The 23155-nt window shown below is 40.6% G+C and overlaps 1 protein-coding gene and 2 long non-coding RNA genes across 34 annotated transcripts in view; 1 reads left to right on the plus strand and 2 right to left on the minus strand.

Annotated features, from left to right (window-relative positions):
• The window catches only part of ADGRL2 (adhesion G protein-coupled receptor L2), a 401353-nt gene extending 396156 nt beyond the window's left edge, over positions 1-5197 (plus strand). For 8 of the 23 annotated variants that reach the window (XM_054073438.1, XM_054073439.1, XM_054073437.1 and 5 more), the window contains one exon: positions 716-5197. In XM_054073438.1, the coding sequence (XP_053929413.1) occupies positions 716-1470 (755 nt within the window). In that variant the 3' untranslated portion in view covers positions 1471-5197. Of the gene's footprint in view, position 1; positions 55-715 lie in introns of all 23 variants that reach the window. The other 15 variants (XM_054073448.1, XM_054073449.1, XM_054073445.1 and 12 more) reach the window with 5 other exon arrangements.
• On the minus strand, positions 4697-10664 carry LOC128852929 (uncharacterized). The gene is made up of 3 exons (XR_008451071.1): positions 9307-10664; positions 5588-5749; positions 4697-4830 (listed from the first exon to the last, which is right to left on the minus strand). It is a non-coding gene; the product is annotated as an uncharacterized LOC128852929 (long non-coding RNA).
• Positions 10665-11449: 785 nt separating this feature from the next.
• Positions 11450-23155, minus strand: part of LOC128852928 (uncharacterized) — a 210220-nt gene continuing 198514 nt past the window's right edge. For 8 of the 10 annotated variants that reach the window (XR_008451064.1, XR_008451062.1, XR_008451070.1 and 5 more), the window contains 4 exons: positions 17831-17893; positions 16096-16170; positions 14311-14546; positions 11450-12067 (listed from right to left, as the gene is read on the minus strand). This is a non-coding gene — a long non-coding RNA (uncharacterized LOC128852928). The remainder of the gene's footprint in view (positions 12068-14310; positions 14547-16095; positions 16171-17830; positions 17894-23155) is intronic. The other 2 variants (XR_008451067.1, XR_008451066.1) reach the window with 2 other exon arrangements.

The following is a 23155-nucleotide window of genomic DNA, read 5'->3' on the forward strand; positions in this document are numbered from 1 at the left end:
GCTACTCTTAGGCCAGATAGCCTGAGCAGACAGACATGATGTGAGTTGTCCAAAGTGAGTCATTCCACCTGCTGTCTATCGTGTTGTTGGATGGTGCTTGTGGGCCCTTGGTCCCTGTAGTGTGAAAGATGGCTGTCCTTGTTTAACATAAATTCTTTGTATTTATCCATTTTTTTTCATTCTTTTCTTTACTTCATCTCAAAAATAAAAAGGAAAAAATGTTAGAAATGTTGTTAAAGTAGTTGCTTGCCAGTTACGTGGGTTTATGTCGTACATTTACCTTCAGTTATGTCTTGATCTAATTCCTTTTAATTTAGTGTCGTTTAGGACAAATTCTGTTAATTTTCTTTTTGGAAATCATGGTGGTGTACTTCAAAACATAGATGTTTCCGAATGAATTGCTTTGCATTACATATGCAAGGGCATGGAGTGAACAGTTCCTTGTGGAAGAGTCACAGAATTGACGCTAAATTAAGAAATTTAAATGCCACTATTCCTCACAGGAAATACACTTTGCTATTTTGAAAAGACATCTTTCCTATAAGGTGTGCAACTGTTTACATTTGGGAATGTTCAATAACCTAACTTTTCTCAAGTCTTTACTTCCGAGTACAACTTTGTCCTGAACTGCATTAAAGAATTTTGTTAAAAAAGAATTAACGAAGTGATGAAAAGCCCATCAGGCGATAACCAGAGCTGTCCTTTTCCGTTTCAGGACATTCACTGAACAATGCCAGGGATACAAGTGCCATGGATACTCTACCGCTAAATGGTAATTTCAACAACAGTTACTCACTGCGCAATGGAGACTATAACGACAGTGTGCAAGTTGTAGACTGTGGACTAAGCCTGAATGATACCGCTTTTGAGAAAATGATCATTTCGGAGTTAGTGCACAACAACCTGCGGGGCAGCAGCAAGAACCACAACCTGGAGCGCACGCTACCAGCCAAAGCTGTGATCGGCGGGAGTAGTAGCGAAGATGACGCCATCGTGGCAGATGCCTCATCTTTGATGCACAGTGACACCCCCGGGCTGGAGCTCCACCACAAAGAGCTCGAGGCCCCACTCATTCCTCAGCGGACTCACTCCCTTCTGTACCAGCCCCAGAAGAAAGTGAAGACCGAGGGAACCGACAGCTACGTCTCACAGCTGACAGCCGAGGCTGACGACCACCTCCAGTCCCCCAACAGAGACTCTCTTTACACGAGCATGCCCAATCTCAGAGACTCTCCGTACCCAGAGAGCAGCCCTGATGTTGAAGAAGACCTCTCTCCCTCCAGGAGGAGCGAAAATGAGGACATTTACTACAAGAGCATGCCAAACCTAGGAGCTGGCCATCAGCTTCAGATGTACTATCAAATCAGCAGGGGTAATAGCGACGGCTATATAATTCCCATTAACAAGGAAGGATGTATTCCAGAAGGAGATGTTAGAGAAGGACAAATGCAACTGGTGACAAGCCTTTAATAGTGTAGCAAAGAAATATTAAAGGCCACGTACAAGTATTAAAAAGACTTAACTGGCCCCATGCAGGCTCCCTCGTATCTGCTTGAAGAGACAATTCTGTTGACCCTGTGGTTCTCCAGTAACGGGGATGACTGGACCTCGCAGTTCTGTGAATTTTTATAAAGCAAAAACTTTGTATATACACAGAGTATACTAAAATGAATTATTTGTTACAAAGAAAAGAAATACCAACAAGGTATTTTAAGATATCTTCTGCTGCTGAATTTAACAAAATTGTGAAAAAAAAAAAAAAAACGAAATAAACACTTTCCAGCCATTTTACTGCAGCAGTTTGTGAACGAAATTTGTAAATATGGCTGCACCATGTTTTTTTTTTCTAGGCCTACATTGTATTATATACAAGGCGTAGGCTCTAAAATCCTGTGGGACAAATTTACTGTACCTTACTATTCCTGACAAGACTTGCAAAAGCAGGAGAGATATTCTGCATCAGTTTGCAGTTCACTGCAAATCTTTTCCATTAGGGCAAAGATTGAATACATGTCTAACCACTAGCAATCAAGCCACAGGCCTTATTTCATATATTTCCTCAACTGTACAATGAACCGTTCTCATGAAAAAGAAAATGGCTAAAGAAATTATATTTTGTTCTATTGCTAGGGTAAAAATAAATACATTTGTGTCCAACTGAAATATAATTGTCATTAAAAGAATAATTTTAAAGAGTTTGAAGAAAATATCGTGAAAAGCTCTTGGTTGCACATATGTTATAAGCTGTGTTTCTTACACTCTGTTCATAGTACAGTAGTATGTTTAAAATGCAAGTTCTACCCGTTTTCACTTATTTTTCACTGTAAACAGTGTTCTGCTTTGACGAGTTAGTTTATTCTTAAGTTTTGGATTTTTTTATTGCCAAAAACCCCCATAATTTGGGGAGAAAAATTGTTTTAGAAGCCAATTATGCCAAGCCTTGCACAAATTTGGTAGAGCTAACGAAAGATTGTAACTCAATTCCCTGTTCATTCTTAAATCAGGGTTGGGTGGTAAGGGGTAAAGGGGACACTGGACACTTCTCACAAGCTTTCTCGTGAATAAAGGTGCCTGTCCTTTAAAAAAAAAATAAATAAAACATAACTATTACTCTTCCATATTCCTTCTGCCTATATTTAGTACTTAATTTATTTTATGATAAAAAGCTAATGAAATGTAAATTGTTTCAACGAAATTCTGCTTTTTTTCATCCCTTTGTGTAAACCTGTTAATAATGAGCCCATCACTAATATCCAGTGTAAAGTTTAACACCTGCTGGCAGTAAATAAATGTGAATTTTTTTTCCAAATAGGTAAAATGTGGATTATTATGTACGAAGCATAATTGGCATCAGCAGTCCTTCAGCCCAGCTGTATCCTGCTTAGAATGGCTTTTTTACATTTCATGATTTAAGGGTCGAGAATACAATAGAAACTGTCTGTCTAGGTCTGCAGAAGAGAGGTCGCCTTTACTACTCATTTCTCTCATCACAACTGAGTAGGATCAAACTCAGACATAGCAGGGTCATTAGGAAAATGTACTGTAATTTCGTGTATTTACATAACTTTTAAGTAGGCATCTGTACTGACATTAAAAACAAGGTGGTAAACACCACTATCTCATTGTCGGCAACAGTAATTAGCAGTTAATTATTAGTGATGAAGATGCATTGTTGCAGTGGGGAAAACATGAATAAGCAGCATTTGGATAGCACTCCAAGTGCTATCTAAATAATTAATCCATCACAGCGCTGTTTGGAGTTAAGATAAATAGCACAACTGTCCCCATTTTGATCAGACTAGAGAACTGCAGAAGGCAGCTGATGCCCAAGACATTATCCACAAATCAGTGGCAAAATTGGAAGTCTTTTAGTCTCTGTTGTCTTCATTCCCAGGTGTCTTCTCTTCCTCTCAACAAGATAACACCGAGGATTTCATTTCTCGCCACTCCCAAATTTGTATTTTTCCAAATAACTCTAAAATTAATATTCTGTTGTCACAGAGGCCACAGTTTTATGTGTGGCCACTTTGATTGGATGTGTGATAACAGGAAACGTTCATGTGAAAGCTGTAGCCAGTCTGTTACCTTTGAATGCATTGGAGCAGACGAGGTCCCTTGGGAGAACAAATAGATGCATTTTTAAAAAGTTTGGTTTTCTGAAGAATATTTTGGGTGAGACTTCCTGCTGTTCAGAGAATTCAAAACAGACAATCCAGAATGAGAGGGGGCCCATGAGGTTCAGGTAACCTCAAAATATCTGTAACCAGGACCGCAACTCCATAGCAATTGTTCTTGGAGAGGAAGGCATCTTCACCATCGACCCTACTGGCAAGTCTTGCCAGGATGTTACTTACCACTTAGAAGTTCCGAGGTTTACTGCAGAGTCACTGGAATATGAAAATTTATTCAGAAACTTCTGTTTAGTAGAGATGCTTTCAAAACCCAAAGTCTCTATGAACTAAGGATTTGTTCTCATTCAGGGTACACAGCAGACTCTTTGGTGCAAAAATGATTTCCTTGGTCTGTGTGGCAACTTAAAAAGTGTACTTGCTGCCTTCTACTTAGGAAATCACGTCTTAGGGATCTAAGAGTAGTGGTGCTCAAGTAATTGCAGTACACGTGTCCTAATAACATCACCAACTTTCAGCAGACTCTTCAACCCTAGTTCAAGCAAGTCCTCCTTTGTGTCTAACCAAAGGTGGCACATCTACGTGCTGGAGAAAGGTTTGTAGCGTTGTGATCTTAAATATATATTCAATTGCAAATGTAACAAGTAATCATAACACGAGAAACTGTAGCTGATGAACCTAAGATGAACCAGCTGAACCTAAGTACCATAAGGGAAATCTTTTGTTAGCTTCTTTGTAATGTAGATGTTGCTTTTTAGTGAGCCTGGGTTTTTTCCTGGTAATGCTAGTGAGTGTCCTGTGTTTAGCGAGCAGCCGATACCTTGCCAAATTTCGGTTGGTGTAACTTCTCAGTGTAGTAGGTTACAATATAATTATATAGCCGACAGCTTCTTGTAATTTCTTTATGTTCTTTCTCACGTTCCCACCATCTTGTCTTGGGATCCGAAGGACAGAAGAATTCCGAGGAAGAGTACAAGGGTAGCGAAATAATGACAGCAGAATTAATGGAAGCAAGCGTTTCTTCAGGGTCATCAGTTAACCAGTTCCTATGATGGTGCCAAGGATATGCTGCTATTTTAGGCACTGTCTTTCAGAAGAGCTGTAATTCTCTCATGGTTAGTAACCTCCTGTTAGCAGCAGTGTTAACCCTACTGGCTCAGTTCAATTCTTCCTTGTAACTTCAGTCCAGTTATATTAATTCCTACAAAAGATTAAATGGGATGTGCATTTAGTGAACTGTTGTATAATGGTGCTATGCATTGTTTAATATAAAATACATCTCAGTTCTACATAAGTGAACCATAACATGAAGAAATGCAACACTGGTAATACCTTTATAGTTAAAAATTAACCTTTATCTGTGAATTCTACAATACACCTTTGCTTCTTTTAAATTGGAAATGAAATTACTAATAAAGTTTACATATATTCACTTATGTAGGCAATAAAAGGTGTTTCAAATTGACAGAAGTTATGGATAAAATACGTGTCATATTTTATGTCCTAATTTTTAAGGAATTTTTTTTATGAAGAAAAGAACAGTCATTAACAAAACAACAACAAAAAAAACGAACAGTCCCCGTGTGCTGTTGTTATCCCACTTCGCTTCAAAACTAACACAACTTGTCTTCTAGACTCGATTATACGACAACATCTGCCACTGTAAAGTTATAGCCCTGAATAAAAATTCTTGTTTAAATTAAAGGAGCTACAGGTAGACAATTATATATATATATATATATATATATATGAACATCTTCACTGGGGTTTTAACTCCCTAATTCCAGGGGGCAATAGAGAATGCAGAGTGATGGGACACAGCAGGAGTTCTTCAGCTCCACCTTAGCTCTAGCCCTCCAAAGACCCTCGTGCCAGGGAGGTCACAGTGAAGCCCACCTTAGCTTTCTTTTAAATAGATGGTGACAGTCGCATTGCGCGTTTACGCGGAGCACTGCTACCGTTTCGGTGAGCAAGGGTCTTGCTGTAGGACTGCCCAGTGCCATAAGGAGCCCAGATGTATGGATGCTGCTGGGATGCTGGGTCTCCGCTCCACAACTACGCCACACGTCGGCATCCAGCATTGCATTGAGTTGGGGATAAAAATCAACACTGCCACGGCCCTGCAAGCAAGAGATCGGTGCCTCTTGTTTATATAAACACTTTGTAAATTAGTAGGAATTCAATTAATGGATCCAGCTCCAACTAAAATCTGGAGTAAAGGTTCTTTAGGACCCCGTCTCTTTCAACAGAGCCTTTGGGTGGGTTTTTTTTTTTTTTTCAGTAAAATCCTTCATGTGGTTTTTAGAACGACAACTTCCAAATCCTTTTATTCATGCAGGATAAATTCTCAATGGTATTTCATTAATTCATGCCTAAGAGCATTAATATCTCTTCTTACTGTATTATGTCATCATTAATCTCAACCGCTCCCCATCAAAGTTTCTGGCATGTGAAACGGCTCACAGCGTGGTGCAGCCTGAGTGGTTCGAAATGCTACTGAAAATCAGACAAGCCTCAACACAGCAGCAAGGAGGTTTTTAAAGGACCATTCCCCGTAAAGCACCAGCTGCTGAGGGCGTCCGTCCAGGAGCCAAGTCACGGTTGCAGAAATAACACTCGGAATAGGTAGTTTGTACAAGAAAACTCTTCTACAGCAAAGCCCATGTAGTTCTGAACCATTTGTTCCCTGGGTGCAGACCTCCCTCTGCGTGTTGCAGTGGGAGCCTCTGCCCTGCCAAGCAGTTGGAAGTTTAGAGACGGCAAAGCTGAGCACAAAAAACATCTATGCACATTTAAAAGTCTTGATTTACAAATACGAAGCAGCAGATTAGTGTCTGTGCAGGCTTTTCTAACAGAGAAGCAGGATCTCTGAATAACTAGCATTGGATAACTATCATGAATAACTCTTCCAGGCCTCTCGTAGGATAAGGATTGCTTTAAAACACCATAATGCTGCTGAACTTTCAGCCTCCGTGATTACTTAAGAGAATGAGTCCCAAAGGTTAACCATGTTTGCATGAAAATAACTCATTTTCATTCACTTTAAATATACCACTTTTCTTCTTTTTTTTGCATTAGGAGGATAAATAGCAACTTCTTAGTTGTATTCTTTACACCACTGATTGTTTTAAATATTTCCCTTCCATCTTCTATTACTTGACTCCTTTCCAAACAAATCCTTGTTTTCAGCCTCTACCATTCCTCTGATCATTTAGTTGCCAGTCCACAGAATTACTTTTTGGCAGTGTGCTTTATGAGATAGGGCAAGAAGAAAATTATGGATCAACTGTTAGTGTTGATTTATGGATGAAATTGTATTTTCTACTCTGTGCCTCCCCCTCCGCTCCTCATATGGTCTCACATCCTCTTTTGTTTTCACAGTATCCCTTCACAACACTATTTTTTCCACTAAGCTGATCATAGCAAGGAATGACCTAAATAGTTATGGTTAATTTAGAACCCTGTAGAGCCTACAAAGAGTTCCAATTATTCCCCTGAATGTGTGCCCAACCTTGTATTTGTCAGCATTGCATTTCATCTGCATCACACTGCCCATGTATTCACTTTGTTAACCCAGGTCATCCACAATCTTCCCTAGTTCTGATTAACCAAAATAACTCTCTGTTAACAGCAAACGGTGCCACCTTTCAGAGAGCTCCTTCATCCCGTTTCAGACAGCACCGCTTTGAATGCAGAGCGTCGGGGCACTACACCATTAGCCTTTTGCCACGATAAAAAGACTGACCGTTTAATCTTGCTCTACCTCCTGGTTTCTAATGCACAACCACTTTGGCTCTCACCTCCTCGATACTCTTGGCTTTCATGGGTTTTGGTAGGGGTGTTTTTACAAGGATTTTTTTATTCTTTTTTTTTTTTTTAAAATCCAAATAAATTTCATCGATCATTCCCTCCACTCTCAGCAGCTGCACAATTGACTTAATTTTAGTGTGTCAGAGAGGCAGGATTTTCTTGCCCAAAGCATTTACACCTCTTTCAACAACGCTTCCTCTGCACTATGCGCTTAGCTGTCAGACCCAAAAAACACTCAACTGTTCAAAGTAAAACTTTTAGGTGATATTTGGCACAGAACTCCCAAAGTACATCGTCCGCAGGTAAAACTGGCATCACTTCAAGGCTAGAAGTAACTCTAACTTTGTAGAAACACACAGTTTTGTCACTAAGGCCATTCTATCATTGCAAGTTCTGCTGCTGCATGTGTGCAGCTATGTCATCGCCGTGGAGGTGAGCCAAGGCAAGGCAGGGACCACAAGCACCATCACTGCCTCATCACGGGTACCAGCGCAGCCTCTGAATGCCACCATCCAGAAATTAGCTTACAGTATGATTCCCTCCCTTCCCATGTTCTGACAATAATTACCGTTTGTCTGGAGGTGAGTGATAAGCCCTATTAGTCAGTGTAACTTTGCACTGCCAATTCCACCATCAAAGCTCTGCATCACCCGCTGATCTGCCCATACTTCCGAAAATCTGGAAAATTTCCAAACCTCTGCAAGTCCATGCGGATCCCTTTGCTATGGAAAACAGGCTGTAAAACTTCTCCCAGCTCTTGCTTTTCACACCGGCTTTACTGTTCATGTTATGAATGGGTCACAGATCCTACCTGTGGGTTTTGCGTCACACGCGAGGGGCTGCGTGAAGCTGCTGAAAGGCCGAGTAACAGCGTGGTGACGGTGCCAGCTGTGCCTGCGAGGCAGTGGGGAGCCGCTTTCCAACCAAAGGTGAGCACCACACCACCGAGGTGCGCTCGGGGCCCACCACGTCCCATATACAGCCTCCAGCTAAGAAACTCAAAGAGGCAAAATCAGGTTGGCCGGAGCAGTTAGCTTCTCAGCGTGCTGCTGAGGACCTGCTCGCAGCAGATGCTTCTTTCCGTATCTGTGCTGAGCTCCAGCCCTGCTGCTGCCGCAAACTCTGACCTGAGCTCTCAGCTCTGTTTCTCTCAGGCAGGAGCAGCTTAATGTGAAGTTAACTGCTAAAAACCTTCTTGAGGAGAGCATCGGCTGTAGCCGAGCTGGCTGGTGACAGGGTGGTGCTCTCCATAACAAAGCGCAAACACGTGCAATTTTATATGAAACAGTGAATGTTTCCAATCACAGAGAGACTGCATTTTTTTTTTTTCCCCAAAAGCTGGGGCAGAGAAGGGAACACAGACAGATGGAGAAGAAAATGAAAGGACAACATGAATCAAATGAGGTACAGGATTAACTTTGCCTTTTCTCATTTCTCTCTTTTCCAGCACCACTGACTGCTGCGCCTTCATGGCAAGAGAGAAAAATGTTACTGGTGTCCACTCATTGGGGTAGTTTGACAAAATACTGTGGTTTAGTAAAGCATTTCCAACTCTTCAGGCTTGTTAATTCATGTTTACAACCTAGCACGGCCAGACCACAACATGCTTACAGAAAACAGCCTAGAAATTTATCGTTCCAGGCATATCTTGAAATTTTCAAAGCACACTTTCACAAAACTGATTTTAAGCAAAACAACTTATTTCGATGGACCAAAATTTCACCGCTCACCATTGAAAATGCCAACAGTCAATACACCTCGCAAGAGATTGCTTGTTAGGCATTTGCCTGAGCGTAGGCTTCCCATAAACTGTTTAGCCCAATTTTCTGAAGCTATGAATACACCCTTCCCTGAGAAGAAGACTCACCAAGGCAGTGTTAAGTGTTCAGAGGCGCTGGTAATACAGACTGTATCATACTCCTCAGCATCATTTAAGGAATCTGGTCCACGTCCGCTCCTAAAAGCTGTATACCTCCAAAGACAATGTTTGTCTCCTATTTAGAGAATGAATCCTGAAGAGAAAGTAAGCAAGCGTTAGTAGAAGTGACACTGATACATAACACACATCTATTAACAAAACTACTACAAAGCGCTGTGCAATTTGCTGAGGACCTCTCATGATCCAGCTCAGGATGTGCACTCAGAAGTTCCTCTTAATGCAGATGCAGAGAGCACAAGGATCTACAGGCTGGATCGTGTGACATCTAAAGTAAGCAGGTAGCTGCTGCAAGGGGTTTCTTCCAGGTCTCAGCAAAAGTTTGTTGTAGATTAACTGGCACTTAGGGGACTACTTGGTCTCCTCACGTCAAGATAAGAACATGCTACATGCTGCTTATAGTTATAAGTGTTCTAATTAGGTTGACTTGATTATTGTTCTGTGGTTTGATAGATGCTGTATTTAAAGTAATTTCAGATACTAATTTTTAGACCTTTTTTGTGAACTAGTAAATCAAGTGCAATTTATTCAGCGAATTATTCTTTTTCTTTCTTAATGCCTATTCCCTCTGGCTTGTAACTTTAATTAGAACCTGCTATCTGTTCGTATTGGTAATGGTAACAGTTGTCACTAGAGTACAGATGCATAGATTCAGCTCATAGTGCCACTTTGACTTTATCCTTAAAACCTAACAATCTCCCCAGCCATACATCTGGGAATACCACCTATTAATGCTTTGTTTCCCTCCCACCCTGAACTCCAGACTCTCAGCACTAACAATCTGATTATTTTTTAACCATCCAATAATGCATTTTCTAAACAATAGAAACTTTACAAAAAATAACTTCATTTAGAGATAAATATCTGCTTGAAAAGGTTATTCAGCCCATCCAGATTTCTTTTTTATTACTATAGATTTTCCCAAGGCAGTGTTGTTTCCTGAATAATTATTGATCTAAGCAATTGTGTGCTAAAGTAGGTTGATTCATTCATTAAACATAGACACGGAAAAGCTCTTGGTTGCCCTGGTAAAAACAAACAACTCCTTTCTGTCTGCTCTTCAGCGCTCCCCTATAAAATGATGGTTACGTTGAAGCATAATCAGTTAATATTTGCTTTGCATTCATCAGCAAAAAGGAAACATAAAATATATCTCTTTAGATCAGAAGAATTAGGATCCCGACAACTGTTTGAAAACCACTTGCTCGGTTTGCTTCTTTACACGCTGATTTACAAGTTTCAGTAATTTGAACAGCATCTTTTAGCAACAAGTTGCAGTTAGTGAGGTTCTAAAAGCTCTAACTCGCTTATTATTTAGATAACCTTTTCCTTCCGGGAAAAACTAAGTACTTTTTCATAATGTGGTATAGAAAAATGTATTTGTTTCACATTTTTCTGATAAAATATACCAGGAATAGAACAGTTTCCAAGGTTTGTGTTCTCTACAAAGAGAGACAGGCTGCTCTTCAAACTGTCTGCATACGAGCCCGTATCTTTTCATATTTTAAAACTGTTGATTCTTAGACTGGACACTAAAAATAAAACCAAAAAGGCCCTCAATTTTTCAAGATGCTTTCCAACCTTGGAAAAATGCTTTGTTTCTCTTCACTACTTCTAACTTTGTCCCTGCACGCATCCCCCCCAGTAAGTGCTATTTCGCAATGGAGAGCATACACTGCTTTCCTTGTACTAGATCCAAACCTGTCTAAAAGTATTTACTCACCAAAAGGGTGGGATCCTTTTCTTTGTCACCCTTGAACTTCTGTGCTGCTCTTGATTTTTTTCTTTTTCTTTTCTTTCTTTTTGACACAGAATCACAGAATCACAAGGTTGGAAAGGACCCATTGGATCATCGAGTCCAACCATTCCTAACACTCCCTTAAACCATGTCCCTCAGCACTTCATCCACCCGTTCCTTAAACACCTCCAGGGAAGGCGACTCAACCACCTCCCCGGGCAGCTGTTCCAGTGCCGATGACTCTTACTGTGAAGAATTTTTTTCTGATATCCAACCTGAACCTCCCCTGGTGGAGCTTGAGGCCATTCCCCCTTGTCCTGTCCCCTGTCACTTGGGAGAAGAGCCCAGCTCCCTCCTCTCCACAACCTCCTTTCAGGTAGTTGTAGAGAGCAATAAGGTCTCCCCTCAGCCTCCTCTTCTCCAGGCTAAACAACCCCAGCTCTCTCAGCCGCTCCTCGTCAGACGTTCTCCAGCCCCTCACCAGCTTTGTTGCTCTTCTCTGGACACACTCCAGAGCCTCAACATCCTTCTTGTGGTGAGGGGCCCAGAACTGAACACAGTATTCAAGGTGCGGTCTCACCAGTGCTGAGTACAGAGGGAGAATCCCCTCCCTGGCCCTGCTGGTGACCCCATTTCTGATCCAAGCCAAGATGCCGTTGGCCTTCTTGGCCACCTGGGCACACTGCTGGCTCATGGTCAGTCGCTGTCAACCAGCACCCCCAGGTCCTTCTCTTCCGTGCAGCAAGGTTCTTCTTTTGCTTCTTGGCTCCTGCTCCTCTCTAATAGGATGCTTTTTTCTTTTTTGCTCTTTGTTGCTCAGACATTTATTATAGAGTATCCATCACAGCTTTTCCACTGGTCTAATCAGAGGGTTGGGCCAGCACTGAAATTGCAGCTGTTTTAAAACGCTGCCTATGAACACACATTTCATCTTCAGTTCCTGATCGTGGTAGCCTAAAGGAGACAAGGAGATGATGATCAAAATAGGAAATGGAGAAGACTGACTGGGAGACTGGGTTTATAGAAACAGAAGAGTAGAAGGGCAAGTAAGACATATAGGTAATCCATTCTACACTGGGATAGAGGAGAAGTTATTGTATCATATTCTGGTAATGTATTCAACTGAACCACTTACGTTCTGACTAACAAAGACTAAAGTGAACAAAGAAGTGGGAATGAAAGGATATTAAATAAGCCCTGAGTAGTTGACTGCAATATTCACCGCTTTTGGAAGCCTTTATCTTTCCTGCAATTGGCTGCTGACATGCCATTTGTCTGTAGAGGAGCTCGTGTGTCCGTCCGGCTGTCTGACAAACAGATAAACCATGTTCACTGTCAGTAGGAACTTAAAAAACAGTATTCTTAAAGCGGTATCTGGAGCAAAAATTCAGTAGTTCACTCCTTCCAGCCCAACTGAAAGCTTCTTACAGAGATGGAGCTACAACAACAAAATTAAGGCTGTCACTCTTTTGGCACCTTGGGGTTGAAGTCCCTGCTTCGAATCAGCTGGAAAGGATTTAATAATAAATCCCTCAGCTCCTGGAAGAATAAATCAATTACAGCGACACTGGGTGCCCAGTACACACTGCCAGTGCCCTCCCTCCTGGGCCCCGACGTGAAATCATCTCCAGAATGCCTGGTCTGAGACCAAGTCTCGCAACAGAGCTGTTTCCTTTAGCCAGTGCCCCAGAATTGAAGCTTCATGTAACAGACAACCCGTCTGACGATTTATCTGTTATAATTTATTTACAAAAAGGGTGACAGTGTCTTACTTCATATTCTAGACAACATAATATTTACCTAAACCCTGCCCTCATTTCTCTTCATGCTGGTTTGCTTCCAAGGGCAACTAACCTCTGTCCTACTGCACAGAGTTAGCACCATTTACAGCCCAGATTTCGACATGAGACACAGAGAGATGACTTTGGAATAAACTCTGAAACAAATCTTTGTTAATGTAGCTGAAATAATAGGAATATTTTTTTTTTTCAAAGGGCAGCATTTTAGCATGTCTCTGAACTTGACATAAAATGGGAATTTTGACAGTGCTCTCTTACATAACAAAATGTATTAATTAATTCACTTTTCCAGATCTCTACTGGCAGTTACCTTTTTCAACCTTAGCAGCTAGTCAGATTGCCATAATTACAAAGAGTACATGGTGCACAGCATATGATCAGCAGCATATAATATACTTGAAGTGTAAAATGCTCCAACAATAAAGCTAGAATAAATGTATTGTTTAGTTATTGGCACAACTGGTACATTTATAGCTGCATCCAATTCGCTCTGACTCTGAAACGAATGCCTGTGCTTAATTTTCACAATTTGGTGCATATTATTTTTCATTTATTAAGCGATGGGTTAAAGCTGAAGAGAGGAACATTTTAAACTGCAAATATATTGTGGCTTATACTATTACATTCATATTAAGGGGTTTTTTTTTTACTGTACGTGTAGGAGCAGGGTAATGAAAAACTTTTATCTATGCATGCCAGACACCATGAATAACTGCATAGAAAGCTAACTAAACCAAACAAAAAGCCAAATGCCTTCTCAAGTCGCCCACTCCATTCTCTCCTCAAAGCCTCTTGAAGATTAGATAAGTGGATATATAAAAACTGAAGCATCATCAGTTTTTTTTCTTGCGTCATCTTGCTAGACTCCAAAGACAATTGCAGCTAATGAGCATATTGCTTTTGATTTAAACAGGCTTTAGGTCATCACACTGCTGTTACTGCTTCAACCTCTTTGTGTTCTTAGTTGCTCCTCATTCGTTAAACCTCATCTACAAGTGTCAGCCGTAAACTTTCTGGGAAGTGACTACATCTTTCTTTGTAGGAAGAGAAAAGGCAGTAGAAGTTGACAAGCTAAACACAAACAACCATGAGCTACCATAATTTGCCTTCATTTTCTGACATATCAGCAACAAAGTCTGAGTAGTCTCAGCACCTGCTCAAGCCCTCGTAACAAGAAAAGTTCATCAAAGTCAGTGACTTTGCCAAAAAGAACCAACAGTCTGGTGTCTTACGACACTGCAAGAAGACTAAATGATATTAGCTTGGAGGATCAAGAATAAAGAAGGCTAAATGATACTAGCTTGGAGGATCAAGAATATTTTCAGTAGTCAGGACTGTAAGAAGAGAGGGCAGGCACACCAACGTAGTTTATACATCCCCTAAGATAGATTGCCATACCTGTATGCCATAGTTGCTTTCTTTCCAATTTTTCTCATTCATTCCAGAGCCAGATAGGTGTTACCAGGCAGAAATGTACTCTTGATTTGTACAGTTTTCTCTCCAAGTTCCTGCAGTAGCAGTATCTAATACAGCATAAATGACTTCAAGCACATAATACCACTTGTAACCTAGCAGCCACATAGAATTTCTTTCTCTCCTAGCAATAAAACGGCTGCAGCTGACCTGGTATTAGCCTGGTTTTAAAAGAGAACAGGATTGAGACAGTATCATATCAAGACCATTCTACTGCTGCAGAAATTAACTACTGAAGTCAATACAAGTTGTACCAATGTATCTTTGACTTCCCTTACAATTTGCTTTTTCACCACCTGCCTGCCACAAACCCTCTCTTCCCTGCCCTCCCCAAAGAAATATTAAACTTACTCCATGCATGTAAGTTCTGGTAAGAGAAAAATCCACAATTTCAGAATTAAAGGTATTAAAGCTCAAACATATCACCCAAAGCGTGAACCAAAAAGAAAAAAATTCCATAATCTATCCACAGACCACGCAGAGACAAATTTCAGTCCTGTAGCACTACTCCTGCAGACTACATTATTAATAGTATTCCGTAGGTTACAAGCTGATTTTCCCATATTATTTCAAGGTGACTGCATTTTTATGTAGCATATGCCTAACACCATGGGTACGATTACTGCTACCATGTAATGTCAGTTTTCATGGGTAATTAATTGATAAATGACAGCCAACTCCTTCTTAGCTGCTACATAAGTCCTTTATTAACACATTTAATTCAATAAAGAGTGGGATAGCACAAATCATAGCGAAGGACAGAGAATCAGTTTGTTCATTTTCAGACACTTCTGCAGAGCTCAGTTACAAGGCACGGCTCATTGCTTTCTTGTACAATGGGTCATCTGCACTCAGGAGAAAACAAAAAGTAAAACCAACAGATGCCTTCCCTAACTTAAAGTTAAGATAAGGAAAGGGTAGGAATCCCAGAGGTCTGTCCTTTAAGGTTATTTGCCACGACTACAACATTACACGAGGAAAAACAAGTGAACACATTGAACATAAGGTGAGCCCCTGGAAAACTTCAGTTGCCCAAAAAGAAGGAGAATGACAGCAGAGAAACAAGAATTGCAGAAGAAGGGAGAGAAAGAAACATTTGAAAAAAGAAAAGAAAGGAAAAAAAATTAAAGAATCAGAGGGCGTTGGCCAAGAAGGGTGAGAATTTGAACGACACACTTAAATCAGCAGAAATATTGGTCCAGTGAGGGATTTAAGCATAAAGACATAAAGGCACCGAAGGAGAGGCCCAAAATAGATCCTCCTTCTGTGGTGTGAGTAACAAAGGGCTGGTGGAGGTATTTATATTGTGGCTAATTTGGTATGCTTTAAAAGAAACCAGTCCTGCCAGATTGCTAATAAAAATAGTCCATTAGGGTCAGTATCACAAAACGTCCTGCTTACTTCTGTGAATCTAAATTTTAGTTCAGCTTTGAAAAGGGACAACCTAGGAACATTTGTTTTATCGATGTTGTTGAGAAGAGGTTTCATGACGGCTGCGTGAAGCTAATATTCATATTTCTATCTCAGGCTACTACTTGTAATAAGCAAGTGATTTTAGTGCATTATACATTTTCTTTTTTTGCTATACTAGAATTTCTTCACTGAAAATTGTCTAAGTTCTGGAGTTTCTGTTCAAAACAGAAGGAATACAGATGATCTACAGTTGTGTTTTCACTTTCAAACCTGATTTTGAATTCTTGTTTTACTTACCTTTATGGAGAGATGAGCCAGGCTCTCTTCTCATGTACTTCTTCAGACTTGTGTGGACATTCAAAATCAGTTATTCTGCAATATTAATCCACAGAATACAGAGAAATTTAATGTGCACCTGGTGGTGTGTCTCAGAAGTTAAGACATTTAGTAGAACACAGTGTTAAAACACTCTAAAAATCTCCCTGAAGATTTTCATTTCCAGAATCACGAGACAGACACCTTTACTGTTGCCTTTGTATAACCGCACATTTTCTCCTCCCTGGAGTAATTTCATACAATCATAGAATAGGAAGGGACCTTAAACCCACTCAGTTTCAATACCCTGTCATGGGCAGGGACATCTCCCACCGAATCAGGTTGCTCCAAGCCCCATCCAACCTGGCCTCGAACACCTCCAGGGATGGGGCATCAAAGACTTCTCTGGGCAACCTGGGCCAGTCCCTCACTAATTTGCCCAAAGAGAGTCTTGGACGAGCAGGTCTCTTGCAACATGTTCTAGATGTAAGACTATGGGGCAAAATCTTTTTGCACAAATAGGAGAGACCAGCATAACCACCACCAGCAAACCAGGGAAGAGCCCTCTGGTGCAGGTTCCATTTAAAACAAGGGTTTTAGACATTCACTTTCCACAAAGCACTTTGCAAGCTGCCGATTCAAGAACAGCTGGGAAAGAGCCACAACTTAGATCTGCACTGATAGGGCAAATCTCCCGGGCTTTCTAATTACAACTGAGACTTCTCTGCCCCTGTAAGACACAAGGACCAGCCAAGCAATAAACAATGAAAATAATTCTGTACTTAAACAACAGTGTCTACTGTCATTTTAGACGCTGAGTGGAGACATCTGCCCAGAGAGCATCCCAGATGGGACTTCAGGGGACCATTCTAAAAGAGAGAGCAATTGCTGTTACACATCTAATTCCTTTAAACAGAAACCAGAACTTTACAATGTCTCTGTATTTGTTAGTCGAGGCCACGATCGTTAAAACATTACACATTATTTAATACTAATCACAGCAAATTTATATGCAAAGATAAGGGCTTGCAATTCAGCCGATTTGAAGGCATTAGTAAAAATATGTAACAGCACTTGTGAAGCTCAGTTTACAGAAAATCCACAAGACTTTCACTCATTTAACCTCATCTTAGAACTTCTTGCCTCTCAGAAATTCCTTTCTAAGAGATACACAAACTTATGAAGAGGTTTAGCAGAAACAGTGAAACGATACAACCTTTGCTATCTTATATTCAAATATATTATCATTCCACTGAGATATATTATCATTCTACCAAACAAGGAGATAATCATAGAAATCCTTTTGTTTGTATTTAATTCTACGGTTTAAATTGGAAATATAGTGAATTATGAGTATTCAGTTTTGTTTCAGCCACATATGTATTCTTAAAGGCATGACATAATTACCATAAAAATGCCATACCATACCAAACAAATGCTGTGCAGTTGTTAAAAACGTATTACGGTTCGGTGTCAAAACTAAATACAACACATAAATACACATCTCGTATCTCTTTTTCCCAGTCTTTATTCTCAAAACATCAGCAGCTCTTTTAATGTTCATATCCCTCAGCCACTGTCATCTAGGTACACACAGAAATGGGAATTCAAAGAAGGGTGATGGAAAAGGTGTAAAAAGTGGTACAAAAGGAATGATTGCTCTCTGTAGAAAGGGAAAAAGGAGTGTTTTAGAGTGACTCAAAATCTTATTGCTTACCTGCTCAAAAAAAGAAGACCCGGATCACTCCAGTCTTGTAACAAACCTTTTCGTCTGCAGAGTCTGGGGATGAAAAATAAACCTCCATGAACGTGCTTGCTTGTACTTCTGGAGTTCAGAAGTAGCTGTAGAAGAAAACAGACATTGTTCCTCTACTCACAAGCTGCATCTTCCTAAGTTTGCCCTCTTTTCCATGCAGACGCAAGTTACCTCTAATTGTCAGCTGAGTTCTCCTTAACCACAAGCGACCATCTGAGGGTACAGTTTTCTATTCCGATCACCCACTCTAAAATCAGGGGATTTGGAAGATGGCAGCAAGACCTACATGCCTGCTCCCTACTGCTGTGAAACCATGGTATAGGAATCGCTTCTCCTAGCGCTACGGTAACAAGCTGGAAGTATTGAGTTTGTCTCAAGTATGAAGGGGGATATTCCTCTAAGAACGATTAGCCAGGTGTGCTATTGCCACTTCGCACTAGATTTAGGGATGAAATGAAAGAAAATGGTCTTTAATTATGCCGATATCTTGAAAGTCTCAGTTTTCATCTCCAACTTCCATCCTATAATTTTATCCGTTAGAGTGTAGGGGGGAAAAGTTGGGAAAAATGCAACCTAACAAATTCTAAAGCCAGTCTTGGGTTGCAAAATAAATCCTAGGTCAGGGCTATTGATTACTTGGCATTTATTCCTGACAGTGTCAAACAGGTGAGAAGGATGAAAACCAATCTTGAAAGCATTGTTACTCAGGTTATTAAAAATAAAATCCTGCAACGTCAAATACAACTGTAAGAGAATGGGTTGGACTATACTCAACGTTGCATTGCCACTGGACTTCTTGAACCTGTGTCAAATGCTAGAAATAAATCTTTCAGCTGTAATAGAAGATTCCTTTTTTTTTTTTCAGGCAACAGTGCAGACAAACAAAAGCTGATCCTCCAGTTTTACAGGTGGGAGGAACTGAAAAATCATTGCCAATGAGAAGACAGGAGGCTGGACTTAAAACCTCAGGAAGATTTTTCAGTAGCGCTATTCTACATCTGAAGGAACATGTTGACTCGTGCAATAATCATTTTGTGATAGAAACTGTGTTGTCTGTGTTATACACGACTTTAAATATATAAAAATATGTCTTTTGTTTGTCTTTTACTGAGTTCTGCTGAGTTATCGGGGGCTCTATGCTACTCTCTGCGTTTGTGTATATATATCACTTTTGGATTTACCATTTTTTGCCAGGATAAAAGTAAATCTAGTGCAAGAGCAGAAGATGACTTTCAATTCCAAAGTCCACAAGTTTCCAAATTACTTAGGTGATATCAGCTCACCTGCATCTGCTATGGCAGACAATGCTATGGTCTGAGAATCCATTCCATAACAGTGGTACCCTGTAATTCTTACCCACAACAAGCTGTACAACATTGTCCAAGAGGTGATGTCCATCCCATACTGATCACTGACATAAGCGTAGGCAACTTTCAACTCACCTTCAGTTCAATACAATTAAGTGAAATTCAGTGGTACATAAACAACATATAGGCTGTTTACACAGGACTAGCATTGTTCTGCAAATAAAATACAAGCTTGCTGCTGAGTAATGAAAGAGGTGAAAGAAGAAAATACAGCAAAGATCAGAAATGAGGACAGTTCTAATTAACATAAGCAAAAGTATAGCATACCGCACAAAACAAAATTGCCCTTTGGAGACAGTGGGTGGTGGTTTATTAGCAGTTTCAGAAATACGATTTTATACTTTAAGATATCAGCTCAATAGTCTCCAGAGTCAAAGCTTCTGCTTTCACTACTGAGCTGCTGTTTGGCTGAGCGTTACAGTTTCCAATTTGATCCTGCCTGAGACAGAAGCTTCCATGGTTGGTAGCACTGAAAACACAAATTAAAACTTTGAAAAATTATATTAGTAGAAAAACACTTACTCTCATATACCACCGATTTGTTTTGAGTCAGGTTTTCTGAAAACTCTCAATTTAACCATTTACATCCTAGAAGATTCTCGGTGTTTATTCTTAAGGGGCAGCAGCACAGTTGTACTGTTGCAGATCCTGAAGGAACTAAAGATGATTAACATAACTTTCCCACACAAGGAGGACGTTCCCAGGATAAGTAGATCTTGAACACTGCGTTTCCATCAATAATTGCTGCCTCTGAAATAAGTACGTAGTTGCTCGGAGCTGTATAGTCATACGGCTGGGCACTCAGGTGGGCTTAGCAACTCTTACGAGGAACATAACATATTTATTCTGGCAAAGAACCACTCCACAACAGTACTGTTGCTTATAGCAGCACTATCTTAGTCATCTTTGTGCAGCATCACACTGCAACACAATTATAGTGGACTTTATAAGCAGCCATACAGGATTGAAAGGGGCTACAGGAAAGCTGGGGAGGGGTTCTTTATCAGGAAGTACAGAAGTAGGATGAGGGGAACGGTTTTAAACTGAAAGAGGGGAGATCTGGATTTGATAGGAAGAAAAAATGTTTTCCTGCGAGGGGGGTGAGCCGCTGGCTCAGGTTGCCCAGAGCAGCGGTGGCTGTCCCATCGCTGGAGGTGTTCCAGGCCAGGTTGGATGGGGCTTGGAGCCCCTGAGTCAGTGGGAGGTGTCCCTGCCCACGGCAGGGGGAGTTGGAACCGGGTGGGCTTTAACATCCCTTCCAAACCATTCCATGGTTCTGTGATTAATTATGTTTGCGTGATTATGGAATAGCAAAGGGTAGAATTGCTTTCACAACTTCAGACCGTCTATCTGAAATTTATTGCTCTCAGGCATCAAGCAGTTTTTAAAACTGCCTACAAGGCCACTTTCTCTTCGGCACACTTTCCCTTACAGAAGCAGGGGAAAGGCAATTTTTTAAGCAACAGAGATGCAATCTACTAAAATAACTGTCCCAGAAGAATGCAGTAAAGACTTAGTGGCAATGTAAAGTAACTACATAGGTCTGGAAGATCTCACCATCTTTTGCTAGGTTTCCCAGGCTCAATGAAGTTGCACAGAATTTCAGTCACTAGTATATCAAACTCAAAGGTTTTGAAAACAGTCCTCAGTGTCTACACCAAGACAATCATCAGGAACTCAGTACAAGCTGCTGCTTTCTTCACAATTCTGAATTTCTAGAAGACTCCTGAATCCTAGCGCAGTCTCTCTTTAAGCTTATCAGGAGCTGGGAAATCAAGTTTCACCTGACCTGGGGATCATAACAACCGCCTACTCTTCAAAGTCAAGATCCTCAGGAAGATTGATTGCACCTTGGAGAATAAGAGGAGCTAAGAGCTTGTGAAAAGCAACAAGGCCAGCGAGAGATTGATGCAGGATTTCACCTTTGCGAAACCAACTGCTTCTGCCTTCCAATCCCAGCTGAACTCTGTGGTAGCCCAGCTGCTAAACCTGATTTCAGGACAAAACTCGCCCTTCAACTACTGCCTCGTACACAGCAAGCAAAGATCACAGAGCATATAAAAGGTTACAAACCTAGCAGTTGTACTAATATGGTTCCTATTAACTTCTCTCCCATCTACCCTCAAAAAGCTTTCTAAGTCCTGGATTCCTCTCAGCTTGTAGGGAATTGTGCTGACACAGTTAAAGGGGCGAATAGCAGTAATCATTTGCTCTCTTGCATTGATTCTGCCACAGAGAAGCATAAACAAAGCCTTCAAAGAGCCTGATCCAATCTCACTGGAAAGCCAACCCCATTCCTTGCTAAATACATAAGTAACACATGTCTAAAGGAAAGGTCAAGCATCTGTGCACAAGATGTACATAATTCCCCACAAAACCACCAGTCCATCATCCTCAAGCAGATAATACGGATATTTTAGTATTAAGGATTTCATTTCTTAGTTTGGCTCAGAATTTGCATGAGCTACTCCAGGAAACCTAGAGGGGAGGGAATTATGAAGGCAAGAGCAGAAGGTGTACGCGTTTAAACCACTTCTGTAAATCTCCACACAGAGGTATACAGCCCGAAGGCCAGGCGAAAGCAACTATGATTAAAAGCATTTAGTCCATGAGTAGCTATAGCACAATGAACTCTTCAAAGTGACAATCAAAGTACAGGGAAGAGTAGTGCTTAGACCAAGCCCATAGGACGCTGCTGTTAGTAGATACACTCTATGGAAAATGAAAATTAAACTGAACACTTGGGCAATAAGGAAAATTCATCGAAGGTGGGATAAGAAAATAACTGAGAAAGCAGCTCAATGGTCCTAAAGGATGAGTCAAACCCTCAAACCCTCTGAGATGGGCAATATTTAGCATTCTACCAATCTGAATAATCACTTTCTTGGGCTACAGAGCCAACTTCATCTCCTGGGTCACAAATTTATAAGTAAATTGAAAGCAAAGGATGCTATTGCAATGGCTTGGGTCTTGGGAAGGAATTCTTCCTGTCGTGTGTAGGCCAAGAGCAGCTACATATGAAAAAAGAAAATTGTACTTGGTGAGAGGTTGTATATATTCGGGCTTACAGGACTGATTAGGTGCTGTCATTGGCTGTGCTTAGGTAGGAGAAAAGGAATGAGAAGTGGTTATTTGTTTCTGTGTCACCAGAGGTTCCGTAGCCAGGCTTCATAATGTATTTTCTTCAGCTTTACTTGTAGTATAAGAACAACAGCAACAATAAAGAAAACAACTAGAAAAGACTCAGAAAACACAGCAATGGGGCAGGAGACCAAGGTGCCATACAAAATAAATAAGGACCAGCAAGTCAGACTACATCAATGTTGTAGGTCAGCAAGAATGTCTAGGAGTAAGCCTGCTTATGGTTCCTGCAATTAAGAGAAGAAAATCCTTTGACCCCATAGCATGTCTTCGGAGATGAATATCCCATGGCTACAATTAAAAATATTGAGTTGGTTGACCCTTTCTGCACATACACCCTGAGCTTTTAAAGTATTTGTTCTTTAAGGTGAAAGGAAGAGATCATGATGGTAAAAGAGGTCGGGTCTAGAACGTAACTGAAATGGAAGTTGCCGCTGGCAAATTTCACTTCACCTTTCTTTCTTAATTGCTAACTTGACTGTTTAAAAAAAGAAAAGAAAAGAAAAAAAAAGATTTGCTTTCGAGACCAGATTCATATTGTATTTTCCTCTCTGTTTATCAATAGATCTAATTTTGGTTATTTGATTTAATTAAATCAGCCTAAGCTTAGATAACTTTGAATGTTCAGAATGCAGATGTACATCCAATGACTACTACGTCTCTCTCAATAGAAGCTGAATGCCCTTACAGCTACTTACAGTCATGCCCCGCTTTTCTCCAGCAATATACACAACCTTTGCTACACAACCATAAGGAACGCAGAACTCCCAGACCGCTG

The sequence above is a fragment of the Cuculus canorus genome, chromosome 8, assembly GCF_017976375.1.
Source record: "Cuculus canorus isolate bCucCan1 chromosome 8, bCucCan1.pri, whole genome shotgun sequence".
NCBI lineage: Eukaryota > Metazoa > Chordata > Aves > Cuculiformes > Cuculidae > Cuculus > Cuculus canorus.